At 41.4% G+C, this 26,587-nt stretch overlaps 1 protein-coding gene across 1 annotated transcript in view; it reads right to left on the reverse strand.

Moving 5' to 3' along the window:
- Window positions 1-6,427: 6,427 nt before the first annotated feature.
- LOC311147177 (twisted gastrulation protein homolog 1-A-like) overlaps window positions 6,428-26,587 on the reverse strand; it is a 63,088-nt gene continuing 42,928 nt past the window's right edge. The window contains exons 3-5 of the mRNA XM_084183821.1: window positions 16,724-16,823; window positions 14,586-14,846; window positions 6,428-7,393 (exon numbers count right to left, since the gene is read on the reverse strand). Coding sequence (XP_084039947.1) covers window positions 7,212-7,393; window positions 14,586-14,846; window positions 16,724-16,823 — 543 coding nt within the window. The 3' untranslated portion in view covers window positions 6,428-7,211. The remainder of the gene's footprint in view (window positions 7,394-14,585; window positions 14,847-16,723; window positions 16,824-26,587) is intronic.

The following is a 26,587-nucleotide window of genomic DNA, read 5'->3' on the forward strand; positions in this document are numbered from 1 at the left end:
TGAACAGCGTGAAGCGAACCCGCGCACATGCGCAGATACTGTGTGTGACTGTGAAGTGCTGCATCTCGCTCATCTCAATATCCTGGCCTAGTCATTGGTGATAGGCACTGCTTTACTGAAGTTGCGAGACATTGCAAGCCAATCAATTGCAAGAGACAGCATTCCGTTGCGAGATACAACTATTGATTGCCGATAGATAGGCCTAGTGCACGGTTCTGACTATACCATGCCCTTCCCCAGAGTTGCAAAGAAAAAGCCATATCTCAGACTGGCCAATAAAAATAAAAGATTAAGATGGGCAGTCTGAGATATGGCTTTTTCTTTGCAACTCTGCCTAGAAGGTCAGCATCCCGGAGTCGCCTCTGCACTGTTGACGTTGAGACTGGTGTTTTGCGGGTACTATTTAATGAAGCTGCCAGCTAACATCATGCTTCAGGTGATAGAAATCTGAACACACTACCAGCGCTTTGAAAGGTTGATGTAATTATACTTTCCTGTGGATACCTTGTCCTCACATTCCTACCTGCAAAAGGACCGACCATACGGACAACCGGTAAAGTACATTAAAATATAATTTCATTCAACATTCTGGCCTGTAGAGGAAACTTTCCTGATTCAAATCTCTCATTTCAGCCCGACATAGAATTCAATGAAATTCAACGTTGGGTTTCCAGGCAAGCTACAGCTTCGGAGGGGGAAGGACAGGTAGACTAATCACACACACACACAGGTCAAGATTTTCAGCTTGCAAGCAGACACTGGAAGAAGATCCTGATTGACAGAGGGGAGGGCTCTGCACAGGCACTTTGTTGCATCTTTATTGGGTTATTAACCGGTTCCCATGCTTTTAAAATAACAGTTCTGTTCCGGGAACAGTATAGATCACTTTCGTTCCCGGTTCTAATTCTGTTCCGTGATTTATTTGGTTATTTTCCTGTTTTTGGTTCTGTTCCCTGAACTAGTTACAACCCGTGGTTTAAACATTAAGCAAAACGGTTCATTTGTCACATCCCTGCTTCTAATACACCAGATGTATGTTCTTGAACAGATTATTTTCAAATCGCACACAGAAGGATAATAATAAGGGTAATTTTGTTGCTAACGGCAGCCTGCAGTACCCCGGTCGACCTTCAACTTGAGTTACTCAATGAGAGGGGGCAGCACTGAGCTAGCCAGCAAAGTCACTTCCTGGAGTAGCTCAAACTGCGCATGTTATGTCTCCATGAGATGCCATCTTAACGACTTAAATTGGCTTCAATGCGCTATTGAGTCTTCACATAGGAATGAATGGTGTCACGTGATCGATGGCTTTGTCTATACAGTCATCAGATTTGGGACACACTGACACGTCACATCTCCATTACACCTGCAGGGGGCAGTACACACACACTTTAGTCAAACAGCCCAGTGGAACAACAGCTGCAGCGTTGGTGTAATGTCTACCAAAGATTCTCATAAAATCCACCAGATGAGGCTCTAATATCTTTTGGAACTAAACAACACAAACACATAAACGCCTGCACAGAACAAGTGATCAAAACAGCTTTTTTGTGTTTCAATAGAATGACCTGCCACTGCCGATGACGGTCACAGGTCAAGAGATACAGTGCATTCGGAAAGTATTCAGACCACTTCCCTTTTTCCACATTTTGTTACGTTACTGCCTTATTCTAAAATTGATTACTTATTTTTTTTCCTCATCAATCTACACACAATACCCCATAATGACAATGTGAAAACAGGTTTTTAGACATTTTTGCAACTGTATTAGAAATAAAAAACAGAAATACTTTATTTACATAAAAGTGTTCAGACCCTTTGCTATGAGACTCGACATTGAGCCCAGGTGCATCCTGTTTCCATGGATTGTCCTTGAGATGTTTCTACAACTTTATTGGAGTCCACCTGTAGTAAATTCTATTGATTGGACATGATTTGGAAAAGGCACACACCTGTCTATATAAGGTCCCACAGTTGGCAGTGCATGTCAGAGCAAAAACCAAGCCATGAGGTCGAAGGAATTGTCCGTAGAGCTCCGAGACAGGATTTTGTCGAGGCAGATCTGGGGAAGGGTACCAAAACATTTCTGCAGCATTGAAGGTCCCCAACAACAGTGGCCTCCATCATTCTTATATGGAAGAAGTTTGGAACCACCAAGACTCTTCCTAGAGCTGGCCACCCAGCCAAACTGAGCAATCGGGGGAGAAGGTCCTTGGTCAGGGAGGTGACCAAGAACCCGGTGGTCACTCTGACAGAGCTCTACAGTTTCTCTGTGGTAATGGGAGAACCTTCCAGAAGGACAACCATCTCTGCAGCACTCCACCAATCAGGCCTTTATGGTAGAGTGGCCAGACGGAAGCCACTCCTCAGTAAAAGGCACATGACAGCAAAGTACAGATATCCTTGATGAAAACCTGCTCAGGACCTCAGACTGGGGCGGAGGTTCACCTTCCAACAGGACAACGACCCTAAGCACATAGCCAAGACAACGCAGGAGTGGCTTCGGGACAAGTCTCTGAATGTCCTTGAGTGGCCCAGCCAGAGGCCGGACTTGAACCCGATTGAGCATCTCTGGAGAGACCTGAAAATTAAATGCCGTCCGGTGTCATTGTAATAGATTCCTGCCTGTTCGACTGTCACACACCTATAGAAATAAGCTGCACATCTACAGAAATATATTAAAAGTAACTGTCCAGTGTTTCCAGATTTCTGTGAAATATGACTGATAATTACCATATGAGTGAAACATGTTTTTATTAAGTCTGTTAAATAGCAGTGTTTATGTGTTGGAATGGTGTGTGCATACCCCCATCAACAGAACGGTATTGGCGTATACCGGTCATACAAATATTCATTCGAGTAGACCACTGATTGGCCAGCTCATCCTCCTCAGGAGGATAACATCGTCCTCTATCAGGAAATAGCAAGCATTTTTGAAACGGTCGGTTTGAGATGGGGTTTTTAAATGTTTTTTTTCTCAAATTTATGCTTTGGTCACTAATATGAGTCAACAACATTATTTGGGTATGAGTTAACAAACTATGAACTTTTAAAAGTGAGAATTTCACCTGGACAGTTATTTTAATGTATTCAGTAAAGTCAATGCGATAGATACAGTTCCTATCCAATCCTCATTTATAAAAACAGCTGTTGAACATCCATAGACATGGTCCTCTGTAGCTCAGCTGGTAGAGCACGGCGCTTGTAACGCCAGGGTAGTGGGTTCGATCCCCGGGACCACCCATACGTAAAAATGTATGCACACATGACTGTAAGTCGCTTTGGATAAAAGCGTCTGCTAAATGGCATATTATTATTATTATTATTATTATTAAAATAGCTGTGCAGCAACGCTCCCCATCCAACCTCACAGAGCTTGAGAGGATCTGCAGAGAAGAATGGGAGAAACTCCCCAAATACAGGTGTGCCAAGCTTGTAGCATCATACCCAAGAAGACTCGAGGCTGTAATTGCTGCCGAAGTTGCTTCAACAAAGTACTGAGTAAAGGGTCTGAATACTTATGTAAATGTGATATTTCAGTTTATTTTTAATATATTTGCAAAAATTTCGAAATCTGTTTTTGCTTTGTCATTATGGGGTATTGTGTGTCGATTGATGAAGGATCAAAACTATTAAATCCATTTTAGAATAAGGCTGTAACGTAACAAAATGTGGAAAAAGGGAAGGAGTCTGAATACTTAACGAATGCACTGTATGCTGGATCTAGTAGTAAGGCTTGATTAGCTATCTACTTCCTTTCAAATGACAAGCAGACATGGCCTGTGAACTCGCCTCTGGAGGTCACTTCCTTTGACCCCCCCCCCCCCCCCCCCCCCACAGATGTACACATTTTCATGGGTTTCCCCATGTTTTAATGCTTATCTAATCCAATGCATTTTTGAAAAAGTCACGTTCACCCATATAGCTTTTAATATGAAATTCACACTAGTTGTACAGCAAAAATACAGGCCCTAGCTGGATAGAAAATATTTAGCCAGAAATCGAATGTGGTTCATTCCCACTATCACTGGCGTCAGTCTTCTTTCATCCTTATCATGGCTAGCCTATGGACATCCTGGTTGATGATAAAGCATTAGGACTCCCGTTCAATACAACCACCACACGCAACTGACCTGGTTACAGGAGCTTGACACAGTCGGGCGCAAACTAATGTTATGCAACCGACTCAAATAAATGTGCAAGCTGTCAAACTAGCTACTCGTTAGAAAATACCAAAGTTGTAGCTAGCCACTAGGCTTAAATGTAGGCCTAGCTGTTAACTTAGCTAGATGCTATTAGCTAGCTAGCTGCTTCTGCTGCTACTATACAGGTGATTTGTTAACTAGCCAGCTAACGTAGCTATCGTCCACCCATGGGTAGCCTACTGTGGCTCACAGATTCATAAGAGTAGATCGAAATGAGGTAGATAAAAGTACTACAACTTATCTAACGCAATTTGTATAAAAATTCGACTTTGAGAAGCGAACATATGTGTTACTTCGCCAACTAACCTGTCCAGTCAATTCCTTAGCGGGGCTTCCTGCTAGCTTCTTCTTCTTTGGGATTTGGTTGGCAGATCGCATCCAACTTTTAGATGCTTACACCGCCGCCTACTGTACTGGAGTGAGGCCAGTCATGGCCCATGTGTATTATCTTCATTAGTCCTGCTCCTCTAAGCCCTAGACACCACCTACCTACCCCATTCCACTACTTTGACTATCTGCTCCTGCAACATGCCAAAGGCCTGGGAGGACGGGACACCACCACTCAACACACCCTGTAACTCTTCTGAAGTTAAATCTCGTATGCCCGAATTCATCTCTGCAGCTGCCACCGCCGCATCTATTTTCTGTGATTTACGTACCATTTCTGCGGTACAGTTGGTAACCATCGCTATGAACGCTAAGAAGCCAACCTTACAGAAGCATAAATCACTCTTTGGCCTAATCCCTCTGCGCTGGCACAAATCTACTACTAACTGGAATCCTCTGTACCCTTGATCCTTGACCCATCCTCCTCTACTTTCTTCACTGCCTCAGCGTACGACACCTTCTGCACTACTCTGACCACCTCCACCTGCCTCTCTCGCACCGGACACATCCGATCCCCTGGCAACATGTGCACCCCTACAGTTAACACACACAACTTTATCCACCAAAAACCTGCTACCAAATAAACCGATCTGAGTCTGCGCAGTGTGGCCATTGGTACTCTACGGTAATTGTAGTTTACAGTGGAAACTACAATTACAAGTCAGGGAAAACTACAAGTCAAGTTTGACCAACTTTATCAATAAAAGTATATATATATATATATATATTCAACCATATACATATTAATAGCTAGAACATTTATATTTGGTCAGATACATTATGAAACGGCTGACAGCTTTTACTGGTCCTCTGTAGCTCAGCTGGTAGAGCACGGCGCTTGTAACGCCAAGGTAGTGGGTTCGATCCCCAGGACCACCCATACGTAAAAATGTATGCACACATGACTAAGTCACTTTGGATAAAAGCGTCTGCTAAATGACATATTATAATTATTACTCAAAGGTGATCTTCGTTGTGTATTTGGCACTACTTCTACAGATCTAACGACCTCAGCCAGCTGAGAGGGGGGTTATATCAATAAAGACGGACAAAGCTTCATCGTATGGTTGACACATACACAGACTGCTGATTGTTCCTCGCCAGTTGGGTACAGCCTCAGTTGGCAGACACCCAACCATCTGCAAACTTCACTGGCACTAAAAATAGGAGAGGGATAGATAGGGAGAGTGTGTGTGTGTGTGTGTGTGTGCGCGTGCGTTTTAAGTGCGCGACTCTATGCGTGCGTGCGTGTGTGTGTAGTGTCGCAGTAAAAACACCACCACAGTACACACACACACTGGTTCCCTTGCTGAACACCTGTGGACCAGAATGGTGTAATGACAACAGTGTTTCCCTGGGAAATGATCTGCTTCCTGTCACAATAGCACTAGGCTAAGATTAGAGTGCGAGACTGGATGCCTAAGCTGCAAGAACACACTGTAGGCTTATAACTATAGTCAGTAACTTAATCTAGTCAGTAACTTAGTCTAGTCACTAACTTAGTCTAGTCACTAACTTAGTCCCCAGCATTTTACAACTGGTGGCACACAGATTTAATGTGTTTCATGACTTTTTAAAAGATTGGTTAGCTAGCTAACATTAGCCTGATTGTTTATTGAGAAAAGATGTGCCACTTAAACGTTTAGACTACACTGTGTACAAAGGGGTTGGTCTGAGGTAGATGTCAATCAACTACAATTTCAGGTTACATCTGTATTATAAAAGTCTTATGTAGCTGTATTATAAAAGTCTCATGTGTTTTGGTGAAATAGCATGAGGTTTACATTGTTATATCACGCCAGAGTAGAAAGGGTTAAACTGACCACAAACCATCCCCAAGTCACCAAACGTATTTTATTTGGCACGAGATGTGAATTATCAATAAACTAAAAACCGAATGAAAACATCTCAAAATATACAGTGAAACATACACAACAGAATAAAATAATAATAAAACAAAAATATTGGTGAGAAGAAAATATTTTACAATGTCATTCACACTGTAAAGAAACACACATCAGTGATAGTCGGATAAATTCAGTCAGCTAGCTCCGATGGTTACTCGACTCCCGAGTGGCGCAGTGGTCTAAGCCACTAGAGATCCTGGTTCGAGTCCAGGCTCTGTCGCAGCCCGACGGCGACCGGGAGACCCATTGGGCGGCGCACAATTGGCCCAGCGTCGTCCAGGGTAGGGGAGGGAATGGCCGGCAGGGATGTGGGTTCGTTACCCACAGGGGGGCCAGTATAAAAAAAAACATGTATGTATTCACTAACTTTAAGTCGCTCTGGATAAGAGCGTCTGCTAAATGACTAAAATGTAAATGTTAAAATGAATATTGGACCTAGTCAGACAGTCAGTCTTCTCATGTTTGGTCAGCGGTGGCACCAGAAACTTTTGCTTGGGGGTAGCTAAGGGGTAGCTAAGGGGTAGCTTGGTTGTTGTGTAAGGGGTGCCTGTAATACATGGTGTGCATGTACTAATAAAATATTGCTTGGTGGTGCTACGCTATTTTGAGGAGGCTTCAGCATCATCTAGCCCCTCCCTGGAGCCACCCATTAGTTTGGTCCATATATCTGGTGCCCAGTCTCCCCCACCATGGATCCATCCACCACCAGTCTTCAGAACAGACAGTTCATGCATTTGACAGCCTTGCTGCCGTAGTCCAGACACTCCGGGCCGATGCACTGACAGCAGGCGTTGTGGAACCAGCGGTACTTCGACCCTCCCATCGACTCACAGTATAGTTTACACTGGCGGATGGATACGCAGTCGTCAAAGTAGACCACCGTACACATGTTATCTGGCGGACAAGGGGGAGGAGGGTTGGAGGGATACAGAGAGAAAATAGGGCACAGGTCAGTTATCACAGTAACCACATCTTTAAAAACATAACTAGTAATCCCATGAAAACATATTTAAAGCCGTAGTTAGTAGTTACGGTAATCATTAAACCTCAATGTTTTCCTTAGGGTTTGCTTTTATGACTGAGGACAACGGGTGTGCTGCTGACAGTAAGTGTGACCATGTGTTCTGGGAAGGGTCCCAAATGGCACCCTATTCCCTACGAAGTGCACAACTTGTCTTCGGGCCCTGGTCAAAAGTGGTTCACTACATACGTAATAGGGTACCAACTGGGATGAACTTCTGGTGTGTCTAATGCGCGAACAGCTGGGCACTGTGGTTGGAACCAACCAACGCTCTCATATTTAACGAATGTGGTGTCTTTGGAAACTCATGTGAGCGCAGTGTCTTTTTATAGACTATAAGAGCTGGATCATAGGTTCGGAACCAGACAGAGGACAGGATATGAGAGCTGGATCATAGGTTCGGAACCAGACAGAGGACAGGATATGAGAGCTGGATCATAGGTTCGGAACCAGACAGAGGACAGGATATGAGAGCTGGATCATAGGTTCGGAACCAGACAGAGGACAGGATATGAGAGCTGGATCATAGGTTCGGAACCAGACAGAGGACAGGATATGAGAGCTGGATCATAGGTTCGGAACCAGACAGAGGACAGGATATGAGAGCTGGATCATAGGTTCAGAACCAGACAGAGGACAGGCTATGAGAGCTGGATCATAGGTTCGGAACCAGACAGAGGACAGGATATGAGAGCTGGATCATAGGTTCAGAACCAGACAGAGGACAGGATATGAGAGCTGGATCATAGGTTCGGAACCAGACAGAGGACAGGATATGAGAGCTGGATCATAGGTTCAGAACCAGACAGAGGACAGGATATGAGAGCTGGATCATAGGTTCAGAACCAGACAGAGGACAGGATATGAGAGCTGGATCATAGGTTCGGAACCAGACAGAGGACAGGATATGAGAGCTGGATCATAGGTTCGGAACCAGACAGAGGACAGGATATGAGAGCTGGATCATAGGTTCGGAACCAGACAGAGGACAGGATATGAGAGCTGGATCATAGGTTCGGAACCAGACAGAGGACAGGATATGAGAGCTGGATCATAGGTTCGGAACCAGACAGAGGACAGGATATGAGAGCTGGATCATAGGTTCGGAACCAGACAGAGGACAGGATATGAGAGCTGGATCATAGGTTCGGAACCAGACAGAGGACAGGATATGAGAGCTGGATCATAGGTTCGGAACCAGACAGAGGACAGGATATGAGAGCTGGATCATAGGTTCGGAACCAGACAGAGGACAGGATATGAGAGCTGGATCATAGGTTCGGAACCAGACAGAGGACAGGATATGAGAGCTGGATCATAGGTTCGGACCAGACAGAGGACAGGCTATGAGAGCTGGATCATAGGTTCAGAACCAGACAGAGGACAGGATATGAGAGCTGGATCATAGGTTCAGAACCAGACAGAGGACAAGATATGAGAGAAGGATCATAATAATAACCCAGCCGGAGGAGGAAGAGGAAGAAGAAGAAGAAGAAGAAGAACGGGAGGAGGAGAAGAGGAGGAGGAGAGAGAGAAGAGAGAGAGAGAAGGGGAGGGGAAAATACTCAGGCCAGGCGGTTAACATCACCAATAGCATCACTCCAGATCCGCCTTGGCGTTTCTCCTCTAGTGTAAACTAACCACTCCTGTGTTTAGCTTTCAGTGTTTTACACCATCATCTAAAAAGGGTCTAAACACTTTTCACTGAAAGGAATCCCAACTGTCTCTAATGACGATAGTGTTCCATTCATAGAAATAGAATCTATCATACTATTCTGTTTATTCTATTCATATGGTTCCACAGTCTATTCATTCTATTAATATGGTTCCACAGTCTAATCATTCTATTTCTATGGTTCCACAGTCTAGTCATTCTATTAATATGGTTCCACAGTCTATTCATTCTATTAATATGGTTCCACAGTCTATTCATTATATTTATATGGTTCTACAGTCTATTAATTCTATTAATATGGTTCCACAGTCTATTCATTCTATTAATATGGTTCCACAAACTATTCATTCTATTAATATGGTTCCACAGTCTAATCATTCTATTTCTATGGTTCCACAGTCTAGTCATTCTATTAATATGGTTCCACAGTCTATTCATTCTATTAATATGGTTCCACAGTCTATTCATTATATTTATATGGTTCCACAGTCTATTAATTCTATTAATATGGTTCCACAGTCTATTAATTCTATTAATATGGTTCCACAATCTATTCATTCTATTAATATGGTTCCACAGTCTATTCATTCTATTAATATGGTTCCACAGTCTATTCATTCTATTTCTATGGTTCCACAGTCTATTCATTCTATTTCTATGGTTCCACAGTCTATTCATTCTATTTCTATGGTTCCACAGTCTATTCATTCTATGGTTCCACAGTCTATTCATTCTATTTCTATGGTTCCACAGTCTAGTCATTCTATTAATATGGTTCCACAGTCTATTCATTCTATTAATATGGTTCCACAGTCTATTCATTCTATTTCTATGGTTCCACTGTCTATTAATATGGTTCCACAGTCTATTCATTCTATTAATATGGTTCAACAGTCTATTAATTCTATTAATATGGTTCCACAGTCTATTCATTCTATTTCTATGGTTAAACAGTCTATTAATATGGTTCCACAGTCTATTAATTCTATTAATATGGTTCCACAGTCTATTAATATGGTTCCACAGTCTATTCATTCTATTTCTATGGTTCCACAGTCTATTCATTCTATTTCTATGGTTCCACAGTCTATTCATTCTATTTCTATGGTTTCACAGTCTAATCATTCTATTAATATGGTTCCACAGTCTAATCATTCTATTAATATGGTTCCACAGTCTATTCATTCTATTAATATGGTTCCACAGTCTATTCATTCTATTTCTATGGTTCCACAGTCTAATCATTCTATTTCTATGGTTCCACAGTCTAATCATTCTATTTCTATGGTTCCACAGTCTATTCATTCTATTTCTATGGTTCCACAGTCTATTCATTCTATTTCTATGGTTCCACAGTCTATTCATTCTATTAATATGGTTCCACAGTCTAGTCATTCTATTAATATGGTTCCACAGTCTATTAATTATATTTATATGGTTCCACAGTCTATTCATTCTATTAATATGGTTCCACAGTCTATTCATTCTATTAATATGGTTCCACAGTCTAATCATTCTATTAATATGGTTCCACAGTCTAATCATTCTATTAATATGGTTCCACAGTCTATTCATTCTATTAATATGGTTCCACAGTCTATTCATTCTATTTCTATGGTTCCACAGTCTATTCATTCTATTTCTATGGTTCCACAGTCTATTAATTCTATTAATACGGTTCCACAGTCTATTCATTCTATTAATATGGTTCCACAGTCTATTAATTCTATTAATATGGTTCCACAGTCTATTCATTCTATTTATATGGTTCCACAGTCTATTCATTCTATTTCTATGGTTCCACAGTCTATTCATTCTATTAATATGGTTCCACAGTCTATTAATTCTATTAATATGGTTCCACAGTCTATTCATTCTATTTATATGGTTCCACAGTCTATTCATTCTATTAATATGGTTCCACAGTCTATTAATTCTATTAATATGGTTCCACAGTCTATTCATTCTATTTCTATGGTTCCACAGTCTATTAATATGGTTCCACAGTCTATTCATTCTATTAATATGGTTCCACAGTCTATTCATTCTATTTCTATGGTTAAACAGTCTATTAATATGGTTCCACAGTCTATTAATTCTATTAATATGGTTCCACAGTCTATTAATATGGTTCCACAGTCTATTCATTCTATTTCTATGGTTCCACAGTCTATTCATTCTATTTCTATGGTTCCACAGTCTATTCATTCTATTTCTATGGTTCCACAGTCTAATCATTCTATTAATATGGTTCCACAGTCTATTCATTCTATTTCTATGGTTCCACAGTCTATTCATTCTATTTCTATGGTTCCACAGTCTATTCATTCTATTAATATGGTTCCACAGTCTATTCATTCTATTAATATGGTTCCACAGTCTATTCATTCTATTAATATGGTTCCACAGTCTAATCATTCTATTAATATGGTTCCACAGTCTAATCATTCTATTAATATGGTTCCACAGTCTAATCATTCTATTAATATGGTTCCACAGTATATTCATTCTATTAATATGGTTCCACAGTCTATTCATTCTATTTCTATGGTTCCACAGTCTAATCATTCTATTAATATGGTTCCAGTCTATTCATTCTATTTCTATGGTTCCACAGTCTATTCATTCTATTAATATGGTTCCAGTCTATTCATTCTATTAATATGGTTCCACAGTCTAATCATTCTATTAATATGGTTCCACAGTCTACTCATTCTATTAATATGGTTCCACAGTCTATTCATTCTATTTCTATGGTTCCACAGTCTATTCATTCTATTAATATGGTTCCACAGTCTAATCATTCTATTTATATGGTTCCACAGTCTAATCATTCTATTTATATGGTTCCACAGTCTAATCATTCTATTAATATGGTTCCACAGTCTATTCATTCTATTAATATGGTTCCACAGTCTATTCATTCTATTTCTATGGTTCCACAGTCTATTCATTCTATTAATATGGTTCCACAGTCTAATCATTCTATTTATATGGTTCCACAGTCTAATCATTCTATTTATATGGTTCCACAGTCTAATCATTCTATTAATATGGTTCCACAGTCTATTCATTCTATTAATATGGTTCCACAGTCTATTCATTCTATTTCTATGGTTCCACAGTCTATTCATTCTATTTCTATGGTTCCACAGTCTATTCATTCTATTAATATGGTTCCAGTCTATTCATTCTATTAATATGGTTCCACAGTCTATTCATTCTATTAATATGGTTCCACAGTCTATTAATTCTATTAATATGGTTCCACAGTCTAATCATTCTATTAATATGGTTCCACAGTCTAATCATTCTATTAATATGGTTCCACAGTCTAATCATTCTATTAATATGGTTCCACAGTATATTCATTCTATTAATATGGTTCCACAGTCTATTCATTCTATTTCTATGGTTCCACAGTCTAATCATTCTATTAATATGGTTCCACAGTCTATTCATTCTATTTCTATGGTTCCACAGTCTATTCATTCTATTAATATGGTTCCAGTCTATTCATTCTATTTCTATGGTTCCACAGTCTATTCATTCTATTAATATGGTTCCAGTCTATTCATTCTATTAATATGGTTCCACAGTCTAATCATTCTATTAATATAGTTCCACAGTCTACTCATTCTATTAATATGGTTCCACAGTCTATTCATTCTATTTCTATGGTTCCACAGTCTATTCATTCTATTAATATGGTTCCACAGTCTAATCATTCTATTTATATGGTTCCACAGTCTAATCATTCTATTTATATGGTTCCACAGTCTAATCATTCTATTAATATGGTTCCACAGTCTATTCATTCTATTAATATGGTTCCACAGTCTATTCATTCTATTGCTATGGTTCCACAGTCTATTCATTCTATTTCTATGGTTCCACAGTCTATTCATTCTATTAATATGGTTCCACAGTCTATTCATTCTATTAATATGGTTCCATAGTCTATTCATTCTATTAATATGGTTCCACAGTCTATTCATTCTATTTATATGGTTCCACAGTCTATTCATTCTATTAATATGGTTCCACAGTCTATTCATTCTATTTCTATGGTTCCACAGTCTATTAATATGGTTCCACAGTCTATTCATTCTATTAATATGGTTCCACAGTCTATTCATTCTATTTCTATGGTTCCACAGTCTATTAATATGGTTCCACAGTCTATTAATTATATTAATATGGTTCCACAGTCTATTAATATGGTTCCACAGTCTATTCATTCTATTTCTATGGTTCCACAGTCTATTCATTCTATTTCTATGGTTCCACAGTCTATTCATTCTATTTCTATGGTTCCACAGTCTAATCATTCTATTAATATGGTTCCACAGTCTATTAATATGGTTCCACAGTCTATTCATTCTATTAATATGGTTCCACAGTCTATTCATTCTATTTCTATGGTTCCACAGTCTATTCATTCTATTTCTATGGTTCCACAGTCTAATCATTCTATTAATATGGTTCCACAGTCTATTCATTCTATTTCTATGGTTCCACAGTCTATTCATTCTATTTCTATGGTTCCACAATCTATTCATTCTATTAATATGATTCCACAGTCTATTCATTCTATTAATATGGTTCCACAGTCTATTCATTCTATTAATATGGTTCCACAGTCTATTCATTCTATTAATATGGTTCCACAGTCTATTCATTCTATTAATATGGTTCCACAGTCTAATCATTCTATTAATATGGTTCCACAGTCTAATCATTCTATTAATATGGTTCCACAGTCTAATAATTCTATTAATATGGTTCCACAGTATATTCATTCTATTAATATGGTTCCACAGTCTATTCATTCTATTTCTATGGTTCCACAGTCTAATCATTCTATTAATATGGTTCCACAGTCTATTCATTCTATTTCTATGGTTCCACAGTCTAATCATTCTATTAATATGGTTCCACAGTCTATTCATTCTATTTCTATGGTTCCACAGTCTATTCATTCTATTTCTATGGTTCCACAGTCTATTCATTCTATTAATATGGTTCCAGTCTATTCATTCTATTTCTATGGTTCCACAGTCTATTCATTCTATTAATATGGTTCCAGTCTATTCATTCTATTAATATGGTTCCACAGTCTAATCATTCTATTAATATGGTTCCACAGTCTACTCATTCTATTAATATGGTTCCACAGTCTATTCATTCTATTTCTATGGTTCCACAGTCTATTCATTCTATTTATATGGTTCCACAGTCTAATCATTCCATTTATATGGTTCCACAGTCTAATCATTCTATTAATATGGTTCCACAGTCTAATCATTATATTTATATGGTTCCACAGTATATGCATTCTAATTCTATGGTTCCACAGTCTATTCATTCTAGTTCTATGGTTTCGCTACCTTGAGTGTTGTAGCTGGCGTGGATGCTGTTGCCGGGGAGCGATACGTTCTGGTGCTGGTCATCAAGCGTCTCTAGGAAGGAGACCAGGTTCTCATGGTGAGATAGTTCCTCTGCAACGGGGAAGGACACCACCATCATGTTGATAGGGGCGTCGCCCTCCGTGAGGGCTCGGAACAGCGAGGGGATTGGTCGATGGAGTTCCTCCACTGTGCTCTTGGAGGTGGCTGGAGTATCACTGTAGTTCTTAGGGTTACACATCCCTGAGAGAGAACGAGAGAGAGAGAGAGAGAGAGAGAGAGAGAGAGAGAGAGAGAGAGAGAGAGAGAGAGAGAGAGAGAGAGAGAGAGAGAGAGAGAGAGAGGGGAGAGAGAGAGAGAAAGAAAGAGGGGGAGAGAGAGAGAGAGAGAGAGAGAAAGAAAGAGGGGGAGAGAGAGAGAGAAAGAAAGAGAGAGGCACAGAGAGAGAGAGGCACAGAGAGAGAGAGAGGAGAGAGAGAGAGAGAGAGAGAGAGAGAGAGAGAGAGAGAGAGAGAGAGAGAGAGAGAGAGAGAGAGAAAGAGGGGGAGAGAGAGAGAGAAAGAAAGAGGGGAGAGAGAGAGAGAGAGAGAGAGAGAGAGAGAGAGAGAGAGAGAGAGAGAGAGAGAGAGAGAGAGAGAGAGAGAGAGAGAGAGAGAGAGAGAATAATGAATGAGGGAGTGAGAGGGAGGGAGAGTTGATCAATAATAACTTTTAAAAGGTTAAATGGTTTCTATGCAACTAGTTCTGACCAAAAGTCTTTGTCTTGATTAAAATAGTTTAAAGAATCTTTACCTTAAACAGTAGTTGATAATCCCATCAGATATGATTAGCATAAGATTTTAAATGAGTAGAAATGAATTAGCTAAATCATTTAAATAAGCAGCAAAGTTTGACGGAGGAATATTGGATTACAAACTAAATCGACGCTAAAAACAGAGCCAAGATAGCGGTTTCAGATAAACCACCATACACATTGGTCTACCCCTCCTTCCATCCATCCCTCCTCCCTAAACCCAAAATGTATTTGCAGTAGCTAGGTTTCCATCTAATTGGCGACAGATTGTCATGCGAATATTCTAACATCTGCATAAAGATCATATGCACATTTTCCCACCAGCGGTGTGTTTGTTTCCACCAAACGGACTTGTAGCAGTTAAAAATCAGTGGGTGATGAGGTAGGGCACACAAAATGTAGACAGCAGAGCAGCAGAGTGGAGGCAGCAGAGCGGAGGCAGCAGAGCGGGGACAGCAGAGTGGCGGCAGCAGAGCGGCGGCAGCAGAGTGGAGGCAGCAGAGCGGAGGCAGCAGAGCAGCAGAGTGGAGGCAGCAGAGCAGCAGAGTGGAGGCAGCAGAGCGGCGGCAGCAGAGCAGCAGAGCGGAGGCAGCAGAGTGGAGGCAGCAGAGCGGAGGCAGCAGAGCAGCAGAGTGGAGGCAGCAGAGCAGCAGAGTGGAGGCAGCAGAGCGGTGGCAGCAGAGCAGCAGAGTGGAGGCAGCAAATTGTAGGCAGCAGAGCGGAGGCAGCAGAGCAGCAGAGTGGAGGCAGCAGAGCGGAGACAGCAGAGCAGCAGAGTGGAGGCAGCAAAGCGGAGGCAGCAGAGCGGAGGCAGCAGAGCAGCAGAGTGGAGGCAGCAGAGCAGCAGAGTGGAGGCAGCAGAGCGGAGGCAGCAGAGTGGAGGCAGCAGAGCAGCAGAGTGGAGGCAGCAGAGCGGAGGCAGCAGAGCAGCAGAGTGGAGGCAGCAGAGCGGAGGCAGCAGAGCGGAGGCAGCAGAGCGGAGGCAGCAGAGCAGCAGAGCAGCAGAGCGGAGGCAGCAGAGTGGAGGCCGCAGAGTGGAGGCCGCAGAGTGGAGGCAGCAGAGCGGAGGCAGCAGAGCGGAGGCAGCAGAGTGGAGGCAGCAGAGCGGAGGCAGCAGAGCGGAGGCAGCAGAGCGGTGGAGTGGAGGCAGCAGAGCGGAGGCAGCAGAGCAGCAGAGTGGAGGCAGCAGAGTGGAGGCAGCAGAGCAGCAGAGTGAAGGCAGCAGAGCGTTGTTATTGTACTGTGTGAGATGTGACTGACCGACACACACACACACACACACACACACAGCACTCACCAACACAGTACTCAACAACACAGTACTCACCAACACAGTCGCAGCACTCCTCCCACAGTGTCCCCAGACACAGCATACACTCCTTACAACATGAACAGTTCCCATCGGACGGACGACATTGGCACAGCTCCTGCAACACACACACACACACACACACACACACACACCACAAAAACAATCAATTCAATAAACTACTGACAAGATACAGTATGTTGGTCTCAGAGCAGAGGTTTTCATAGTTTGATCATGTAGGACTGGAGTTGTGGTGACTTGTTTCTATGTGTTGTTACTGTCAGTACAGACGCCAGCTCAGTGTTACTGTCACTACAGACGCCAGCTCAGTGTTACTGTCACTACAGACGCCAGCTCAGTGTTACTGTCACTACAGACGCCAGCTCAGTGTTACTGTCACTACAGACGCCAGCTCAGTGTTACTGTCACTACAGACGCCAGCTCAGTGTTACTGTCACTACAGACGCCAGCTCAGTGTTACTGTCACTACAGACGCCAGCTCAGTGTTACTGTCACTACAGACGCCAGCTCAGTGTTACTGTCACTACAGACGCCAGCTCAGTGTTACTGTCACTACAGACGCCAGCTCAGTGTTACTGTCACTACAGACGCCAGCTCAGTGTTACTGTCACTACAGACGCCAGCTCAGTGTTACTGTCACTACAGACGCCAGCTCAGTGTTACTGTCACTACAGACGCCAGCTCAGTGTTACTGTCACTACAGACGCCAGCTCAGTGTTACTGTCACTACAGACGCCAGCTCAGTGTTACTGTCACTACAGACGCCAGCTCAGTGTTACTGTCACTACAGACGCCAGCTCAGTGTTACTGTCACTACAGACGCCAGCTCAGTGTTACTGTCACTACAGACGCCAGCTCAGTGTTACTGTCACTACAGACGCCAGCTCAGTGTTACTGTCACTACAGACGCCAGCTCAGTGTTACTGTCACTACAGACGCCAGCTCAGTGTTACTGTCCCCTGTACTGTCTAGTGTACACTACCGGTCAAAAGTTTTAGAACACCTACTCATTCAAGGGTTTTTCTTAATTTTTTACTATTTTCTACATTGTAGAATAATAGTGAAGACATCAAAACTATGAAATACCACATATGGAATCATGTAGTAACCAAAAAAGTGTTAAACAAATCCAAATATATTTTACATTTGAGATTCTTCAAATAGCCACCCTTTGCCTTGATGACAGCTTTGCACACTCTTGGCATTCTCTCAACCAGCATCATGAGGTAGTCACCTGGAATGCATTTCAATTAACAGGTGTGCCTTCTTAAAAGTTAATTTGTGGAATTTATTTCCTTCTTAATGTGTTTGAGCCAATCAGTTGTGTTGTGTCAAGGTAGGGGGGTATACAGAAGATAGCCCTATTTGGTAAAAGACCAAGTCCATATTATGGTAAGAACAGCTCAAATAAGCAAAGAGAAACGACAGTCCATCATTACTTTAAGACATGAAGGTCAGTCAATACGGAAAATGTCAAGAACTTTGAAAGTGCAGTCGCAAAAACCATCAAGTGCTATGATGAACCTGGCTCTCATGAGGACTGCCACAGGAATGGAAGACCCAGAGTTACCTCTGCTGCAGAGGATAACTTCAGAGTTACCAGCCTCAAATAAATGATTCACAGAGTTCAAGTAACAGACACATCTCAACATCAACTGTTCAGAGGGGACTGTGTGAATCAGGCCTTCATGGTCCATTGCTGCAAAGAAACCACTACTAAAGGACACCAATAATAAGAAGAGACTTGCTCGGGCCAAGAAACACGAGCAATGGACATTAGACCGGTGGAAAGTTGTCCTTTGGTCTGGTGTCCAAATTTGAGATTTTTGGTTCCAACCGCCGTGTATTTGTGAGATGCGGTGTGGGTGAACGGATGATCTCCGCATGTGTATTTCCCACCGTAAAGCATGGAGGAGGTGGTGTTATGGTGTGGGGGTGCTTTGCTGGTGACACTGTCTGTGATTTATTTAGAATTAAAGACACACTTAACCAGCATGGCTACCACAGCATTCTGCAGCGATACGCCATCACATCTGGTTTGGGCTTAGTGGGACTATCATTTGTTTTTCCACAGGACAATGACCCAACACACCTACAGGCTGTGTAAGGGCTATTTTACCAAGAAGGAGAGTGATGGAGTGCTGCATCAGATGACCTGGTCTCCATAATCCCCCGACCTCAACCCAATTGAGATGGTTTTGGATGAGTCGGACCGCAGAGTGAAGGAAAAGCAGCCAACAAGTGCTCAGCATATGTGGGAACTCCTTCAAGACTGTTGGAAAAACATTCCAGGTGAAGCTGGTTGAGAGAATGCCAAGTGTGTGCAAAGCTGTCATCAACGCAAAGGGTGGCTATTTGAAGAATCTCAAATATAAAATATATTTTGATTTGTTTAACACTTTTTTGGTTACTACATGATTCCATGTGTTATTTCATAGTGTTGATGTCTTCACCATTATTCTACAATGTAGAAAATAGTAAAAATAAAGAAAAAAACTCTTGAAAGAGTAGGTGTTCCAAAACTTTTGACCGGTAGTGTATAGACAGACAGAACCAAGTCACTACAGATGCCAGCCCAGTGCTGACAGAACACAACAACACACACAGGAAACATCATTACTGTGTCCATCTATTAATATGTCACAGTCACACATACAATATATATACAGCAGTATTTGGACACCCCTTCAAATTAGTGGATTCGGCTATTCCAGCCACACCCGTTGCTGACAGGTGTATAAAAACGAGCGCGCACGGCCATGCAATCTCCATAGACAAACATTGGCAGTAGAATGGCCTTACTGAAGAGCTCAGTGACTTACAACGTGGCACCATCATAGGATGCCACCTTTCCAATAAGTCAGTTCGTAAAATGTCTGCCCTGCTAGAGCTGTCCCGGTCAACTGTAAGTGCTGTTACTGTGAAATGGAAACGTCTAGGAGCAACAACGGCTCAGCTGCGAAGCGGTAGGCCACACAAGCTCACAGAATGGGACCGCCAAGTGCTGAAGCGCGTAAAAATGGTCTGTTCTCGGTTGCAACACTCACTACCGTGTTTGGCAGATGCCAGGAGAACGCTACCTGCCCGAATGCATAGTGCCAACTGTACAGTTGGGTGGAGGAGGAATAATGGTCTGGGGCTGTTTTTCATGGTTCGGGCTAGGCCCCTTAGTTCAAGTGAAGGGTAATCTTAACGCTACAGCATACAATGCCATTCTAGACTAATCTGTACTAATCTGGCAACAGATTGGGGAAGGCCTTTTCCTGTTTCAGCATGACAATGCCCCATTGCACAAAGCGAGGTCTATACAGAAATGGTTTGTCGAGATCGGTGTGGAAGAACTTGACTGGCCTGCACAGAGCCCTGACCTCAACCCCATCAAACACCTTTGGGATTAATTGGAACGCCGACTGCGAGCCAGGCCTAATCGCCCAACATCAGTGCCCGACCTCACTAATGCTCTTGTGGCTGAATGGAAGCAAGTCCCCCGCAGCAATGTTCCAACATCTAGTGGAAAGCCTTCCGAGAAGAGTGGAGGCTGTTATAGCAGCAAAGGGGGGGACCAACTCCATGTTAATGCCCATGATTCTGGAATGAGATGTTCGACGAGCAGGTGTCCACATACTTATGGTCATGTAGTGTACATACATACATACCAGGTACAATTACTATGTTACAGTCACAGATACAGTGCCTTCAGAAAGTATTCATATCTTGACTTATTTCACATTTTGTTATGTTACAGACCGAATTCAAAATGGATTACATTTTTTTTTTTATCTCACCCATCTACACACAATACCTCATAATGACAAAGTGAAAACATGTTTTTAGAAATGTTTGCACATTTATAAATTAAATACAGAAATACCTCATTTACATAAGTATTCACACCCCTGAGTCAATACTTTGTAGAAGCATCTTTTGCAGCGATTACAGCTGTGAGTCTTTCTGGGTAAGTCTCTAAGTGCTTTTCCACACCTAGCTTGTGGAACATTTGCCCATATATATATATATATATATATTAATTCTTCAAGCTCTGTCAAATTTGTAAATGAGATATTTAATTTAGAATACATTTGCAAACATAAAAAAAAAAAAAAAAAGGTTTTCACTTTGTCATTATGGGTTATTGGGTGTAGATGGGTAAGAAACAATATCAATTTAAGCCATTATGAATTCAGGCTATAAAACAACAATTTAACAAAACATAGAATGTGGAATAAGTTTTTATATATATATAGTACCTTTATTTAACTAGGCAACTCAGTTAAGAACAAATTCTTATTTACAATGACGGCCTACACCGGCCAAACCCGGACGACGCTGGGCCAATTGCGTGCCGCCCTATGGGACTCCCAATCACGGCCGGTTGTGATACAGCCTGGAATCAAACCAGGGGGTCTGTAGTGACGCCTCAAGCACTGAGATGCAGTGCCTTAGACCGCTGCGCCACTCGGGAGCCCCGAGTGGGGTATGAATACTTTCTAAAAGGCACTGTACATGCTGTATATAATTACTATGTTACATTCAGCCACACACACACCGGATCCAATTACTATGTTACATTTAGCCACACATACCGAATACAATTGCTATGTTACAAGTCACACATTCATACTGAATACCACACATACCAGAAACGTTTAAGAAAACAGCAGGTTTTGGGTCCAGATTTACAGCCATACATTCCACTGTTAGAGCAATAAAATCGGAGCATACATAACGGGGACACACTATTACTAGTCAGAACAACTTCCCATCACATGGTATGTATGGTATCTTCTCTAGGAATCATACGAAACGTATGTTAGAAGAATGTCTGGTTAGGAGGGGAACATAAACACATGATACTGTATGTAAGTACATGTTCAGGCATGTGGTAAGTTCAAAACACACAAGCAATGGATTTTTCAACATGAACCCAAACTCAATTGTGAACCAGAATAATTTTTAATTGTACGAGTGCCCTAAATTCTAATAGAAATCTTCTCTTGGGAACACACAAACAAAAAGAAAACCTAGGACACATTCACATTCTTTCAACAAAGTGAAAACACATTTTGGCAGCACCACTAAAGGGGTAAAGAGTGAGCAATGAGTTTGGCCGGGGTGAGTTGGCATGGAGTCTGCAGACTCTTTATCTCTCGCTCTGTCTGTCTTCTCTCTCTCCCTCTTTCAATTCAAGAGGCTTTATTGGGAAACATGTTCACAAAGCAAGTGAAATAGATAAAAAGTGAGAAGAAACAAATTAACTTCAACAAAAAAACTAAATCAAAACATTAAACAGTAAAAAAAAACTCTAAAAGGTTTAAAAAAGATATAACTTTCACGTGTTATATTATCAGCGATGTACTGTGTTTTAGTAATGTGCAAATAGTTGTAGTACGAATAGTAGGGGAAGATAAATAAACAGGTAAATATTGGTGGTATTTACAGTGTTGTTTGTGCTCCACTGGTTGCCCTTTTCTCATGGCAACAGGCCACAAATCTTGCTGCTGTGATGGCAGACTGCGGCACTTCACCTAACCGATATGGGAGTTTATCAATGTTTGATTTGTTTTCAAATTCTTTGTGGGTCTGTGTGATGTGTGGGAAATATGAGTCTCTAATGTGGTCATACATTTGGCAGGAGGTTAGGAAGTGTAGCTCAGTTTCCACCTCATTTTGTGGGCAGTGGGCACATAGCCTGTCTTCTCTTGAGAGCCAGGTCTGCCTACGGTGGCCTTTCTCAATAGCAAGGCTATGCTCACTGAGTCTGTACATAGTCAAGGATTTTTTTAAATTTTTGGTCAGTCACAGTGGTCAGGTATTCTGCTACTGTGTACTCTCTGTTTAGGGCCAGATAGCATTCCAATTTGCTCTGTTTCTTTGGTTGATTCTTTCCAGTGTCAAAAAGTTATCTTTCTGCTTTCTCATAATTTGGTTGGGTCCAATTGTGTTGCTTGCCTGGGGCTCTGTTGGGTCCGTTTGTGTTTGTGAACAGAGCCCCAGAACCAGCTGTCTGAGGGGACACTTCTCTAGGTCAATCTCTCTGTAGGTGAGGGCTTTGTGATGGAATGTGTGGGCATCGCTTCCTTTTAGGTGGTTGTAGAATTCAACAGCTCTTTTCTGGATTTTGATAACTAGCGGGTATAGTCCTAATTCTGCTCTGCATGCATTGTTTGGGATTTGCTTTGTACACAAAGTATATTTTTGCAGAATTCTGCATGCAGAGACTCAATTGGTCCCATTTTGTGAATTATTGGTTGGTGAGTGGACCCCAGACCTCACAACCATAGAGGGCAATGGGTTCTATAACTGATTGAAGTATTTTTTGCCAGATTCTAATTGGGATGTCGAGTGTTATGTTCCTTTTGTTGGCATAAAAGGCCTTTCTTGCCTTGTCCATTAGATCGTTCAAAGCCTTGTGGAAGTTACCTGTGTTGTTGATGTTTAAGCCGAGGTATGTATAATTATTTGTGTGCTCTAGGGCAATGATGTCTAGATAGAATTTGTATTTGTTATCCTGGCAACTGGACCTTTTTAGGAACACCATTATTTTTGGTTGGGGACAGAAGCACCAGATCGTCAGCAAACAGTAGAGATTTGATTTACGAGTCAAGTAGGGTGAGGCCGGGTGCTGCAGACTGTTCTAGTGCCCTCGCCAATTCATTGATAGAAATGTTGAAGAGGGTGGGGCTCAAGCTGCGTCCCTGTCTCACCCCGCGGCCCTGAGGAAAGAAATCACTTGTGGTTTTTGTACATTGATTTTATAATGTTGTATGTTTTCCTCCAACACCGCTTTCCATTCATTTGTATAGCAGACCCTCATGCCAAATGGCGTCAAAAGCTTTTTTGAAATCAACAAACCATGAGAAGAATGTGCTTTTGTTTTGTTTGTTTGTCGATAAGGGTGTGCAGGGTGTATACGTGGTCTGTTGTACGGTATTTTGGTAAGAAGCCAATTTGACATGTGCTCAGGACATTGTTTTCACTGAGGAAATGTTGGAGTTTGCTGTTGATGATACTGCAAAGGATTTTTCAGAGACTACTGTTGACACAGATTCCATGATAATTATTGAGGTCGAATTTGTTTCCACATTTGTGGATTGGATTGAGGTGACCAGACCTTGTTTCCAAGTCTTGGGGAAAATCCCAGAGCTGAGGGTAATGTTGAAGAGTTTAAGAATAGCCCATTTGAATTTGTGGTCTGTATATTTTATCATTTTGTTTAGTATACCATCAACACCAAAGGCCTTTTTGGGTTGGAGGATTTGTATTTTGTCCTATAGCTCATCCAATGTAATTGGTGAATCCAATGGCTTCTGGTACTCTTTAATAACCGACTCTAAGTTTTGTAAATTATCATGTGTAGGTTTTTGTTCTTGGTTCTTTGTTATATGGCTGAAAAGGTTGGAGAAGTGGTGTATGCATACATCTCCATTTTGGATAGGAAGCTCTTCTTGCTGTTGTTTGTTTAGTGTGTTCCAATTTTCCCAGAAGTGATTTGATTCTATAGATTCTTCAATTACATTGAGCTGTTTTCTGACATGGTGTTCCTTCTTTTTTCTTAGTGTATTTCTCTATTGTTTTAGTGAAGGCGTAAGCTACGGTTTTATAGGTCTCTGTGGTTTTGGTTGGATAGGTTTCTCAATTACGTTCTAAGTTTTTTTGCATTCTTCGTCAAACCATTTTTCATTGTTCGTTTTCTTAAGTTTTCTGCTTGTATTTAAATTTGCTATGTTAGCTGATAGGTCAAATATACTGTTCATGCTTCCTACTGCTAAGTTTACACCTTCACTATTGAAGGGAAACATTTGTCCAGGAAGTTGTCTAGGAGGGATTGGATTGGTTTCTACACTACAGGTAGGTGTCCATGCATGATGACAGACACCCGTCTCCACCAATGAGAGAAGACTTGAAATAGAAAAGATGGCTGCGTACACATTGTTGGATTACTTCATGGAGCAAAAAAAGTATTTATTTTAATAATGGAGCATTTTCTAAATTCAAACTGACCAGGGACATTTTATTAAGACTCCTCTTTCCACGAATCGAGGACGAAGACAGCATCGCCAAGCTAAGGGTGGTTGAAAATTCTCTGTGCTATCCTAAACAGTACCTATCCTATAACTCCCAGTAATGGATACCAAAAGTATTTGGTTAAATCACATTATACTGTGTAACAATCTGTAGCCAAGAACTGGTGATCAGCAGATGATGGGAGAGGTGGTCATGATGAAATTGGCATTCACAAAGAAACATACAGTAAGAAAAATACAGTGTAGTTCAGGGAATACTTGTACAGCTGTGGGAGGAATGTTGTCATGATCAAACTGCCATTCAGCTCCTCGAGTCATCTTCAGCATAGTGTCCAATCCATCCAGAGGGATACAGTTCTGCTACAATGACACACGCAGGCAAATGAATTCTGTTTCTGTATCTAGAATCCACTCCAGGAAGAAGCCCAGGCACCACACGATATTGCCTATTAAAAAATATATACATTATACTCTATTGTACAGTTTGAACGACAGTTGAACTGTGCCAGCATAACATCGACATTAGGGTAGACTAGTTGATCATGCATACATGTGCAGAGGCACAGAGATTACATTTAGAACAATATCTAGCCCAGGGGTCTCCAACCCTGTTCCTGGAGAGCTACCCTCCTCTAGGTTTTCACTCCAACCCCAGTTGTAACTAACCTGATTCATCTTATCAATGAATTAGAATCAGGTGCGCTAGATTAGTATTGGAGCGAAAACCTACAAGGAGGGTAGCTCTCCAGGAACAGGGTTGGAGAGCCCTGATCTAGCCTAATAGAATGAAATATGGCATAGCCCTCAACCTCTGCACAGTGACTAGACCTATGTACCTAGGTAGGTAGGTAGGTAGACAGTATCTAGCTACAGTCATGTCAAATCAGGCATGCTTAGGTATATATTTCTATAGTAAAACCAGCTTATCAGTTTTTAAGATTTACAACAGTAAATTGTTGTATTATTGTTTCTCGTCACTGTTAGCTAGTAAACGTAGCTAGCTAGCTAGCTGAATAGCCAATAATTGTTTGGAATCCTATCTTGCTTCATGCCGATAATTTTGTGAGACTGAAATGCATCAACAGTCATAATCATAACCAATGTCAACCTTTGTTAATTACGTTACATAGCTAGCTAGTACAATTATTTACAGTTGCTGATGTTACACGTGTTTGCTAACAAGTTACAAACGTGAAGCGTGGGCGCATAAATTAGCAGGCGCCAGGCTAACTAGCTAGCCAACTCCAGTCACGTGCTAACGTTTGCTAGTAAACCTAGCTCTAGGTGGCTGGTTGTAACATTGTAGCTTGCGGTTTAGTAACCATATCAATGACTAAAAAGAGAAGAGGTTTTACAATCGAGATACAATAGATCTCCAATTGTAAAACCTATATCTTTAGTCATAGATATGGCTACTGGTAGTTGTTTAGCTAACTTAGCTAGCTACCTAGACTAGCTAGCTAACGTTACCTACCTAAGTTAACAAACTTAAAAACATGTATGTTAGCCTGCAATTTGGGTTTCAGTAGATAAACTAAACTTAGCTAGCTAGGTGGCTTGCAGGAAAAATAACTTACTTAGCTAGCCACCGTATTTGTCATCTGCCCTCTTGGTGCTGGCATCGGCTGTAGCTGAACTTCTAGCTAAATCCAACTCTTTGTTTCGAATCCTCTTCGCTATATTCCGGTTGAAACATGTATGGTTGAATGTCACCATGTAGCTAATAAAACATCGAAAACATGCTCCATCGTAAAATGTATGTTGATGAGAGGAATCATTTGAAGCCACTGCAGTCTGATCAGTTCTTTCAGTTTTGCCCAAAGGATTGTGTTGTTAG

The sequence above is a fragment of the Coregonus lavaretus genome (assembly GCF_964263955.1).
Source record: "Coregonus lavaretus genome assembly, chromosome: 19".
Classification (NCBI taxonomy): Eukaryota; Metazoa; Chordata; class Actinopteri; order Salmoniformes; family Salmonidae; genus Coregonus; species Coregonus lavaretus.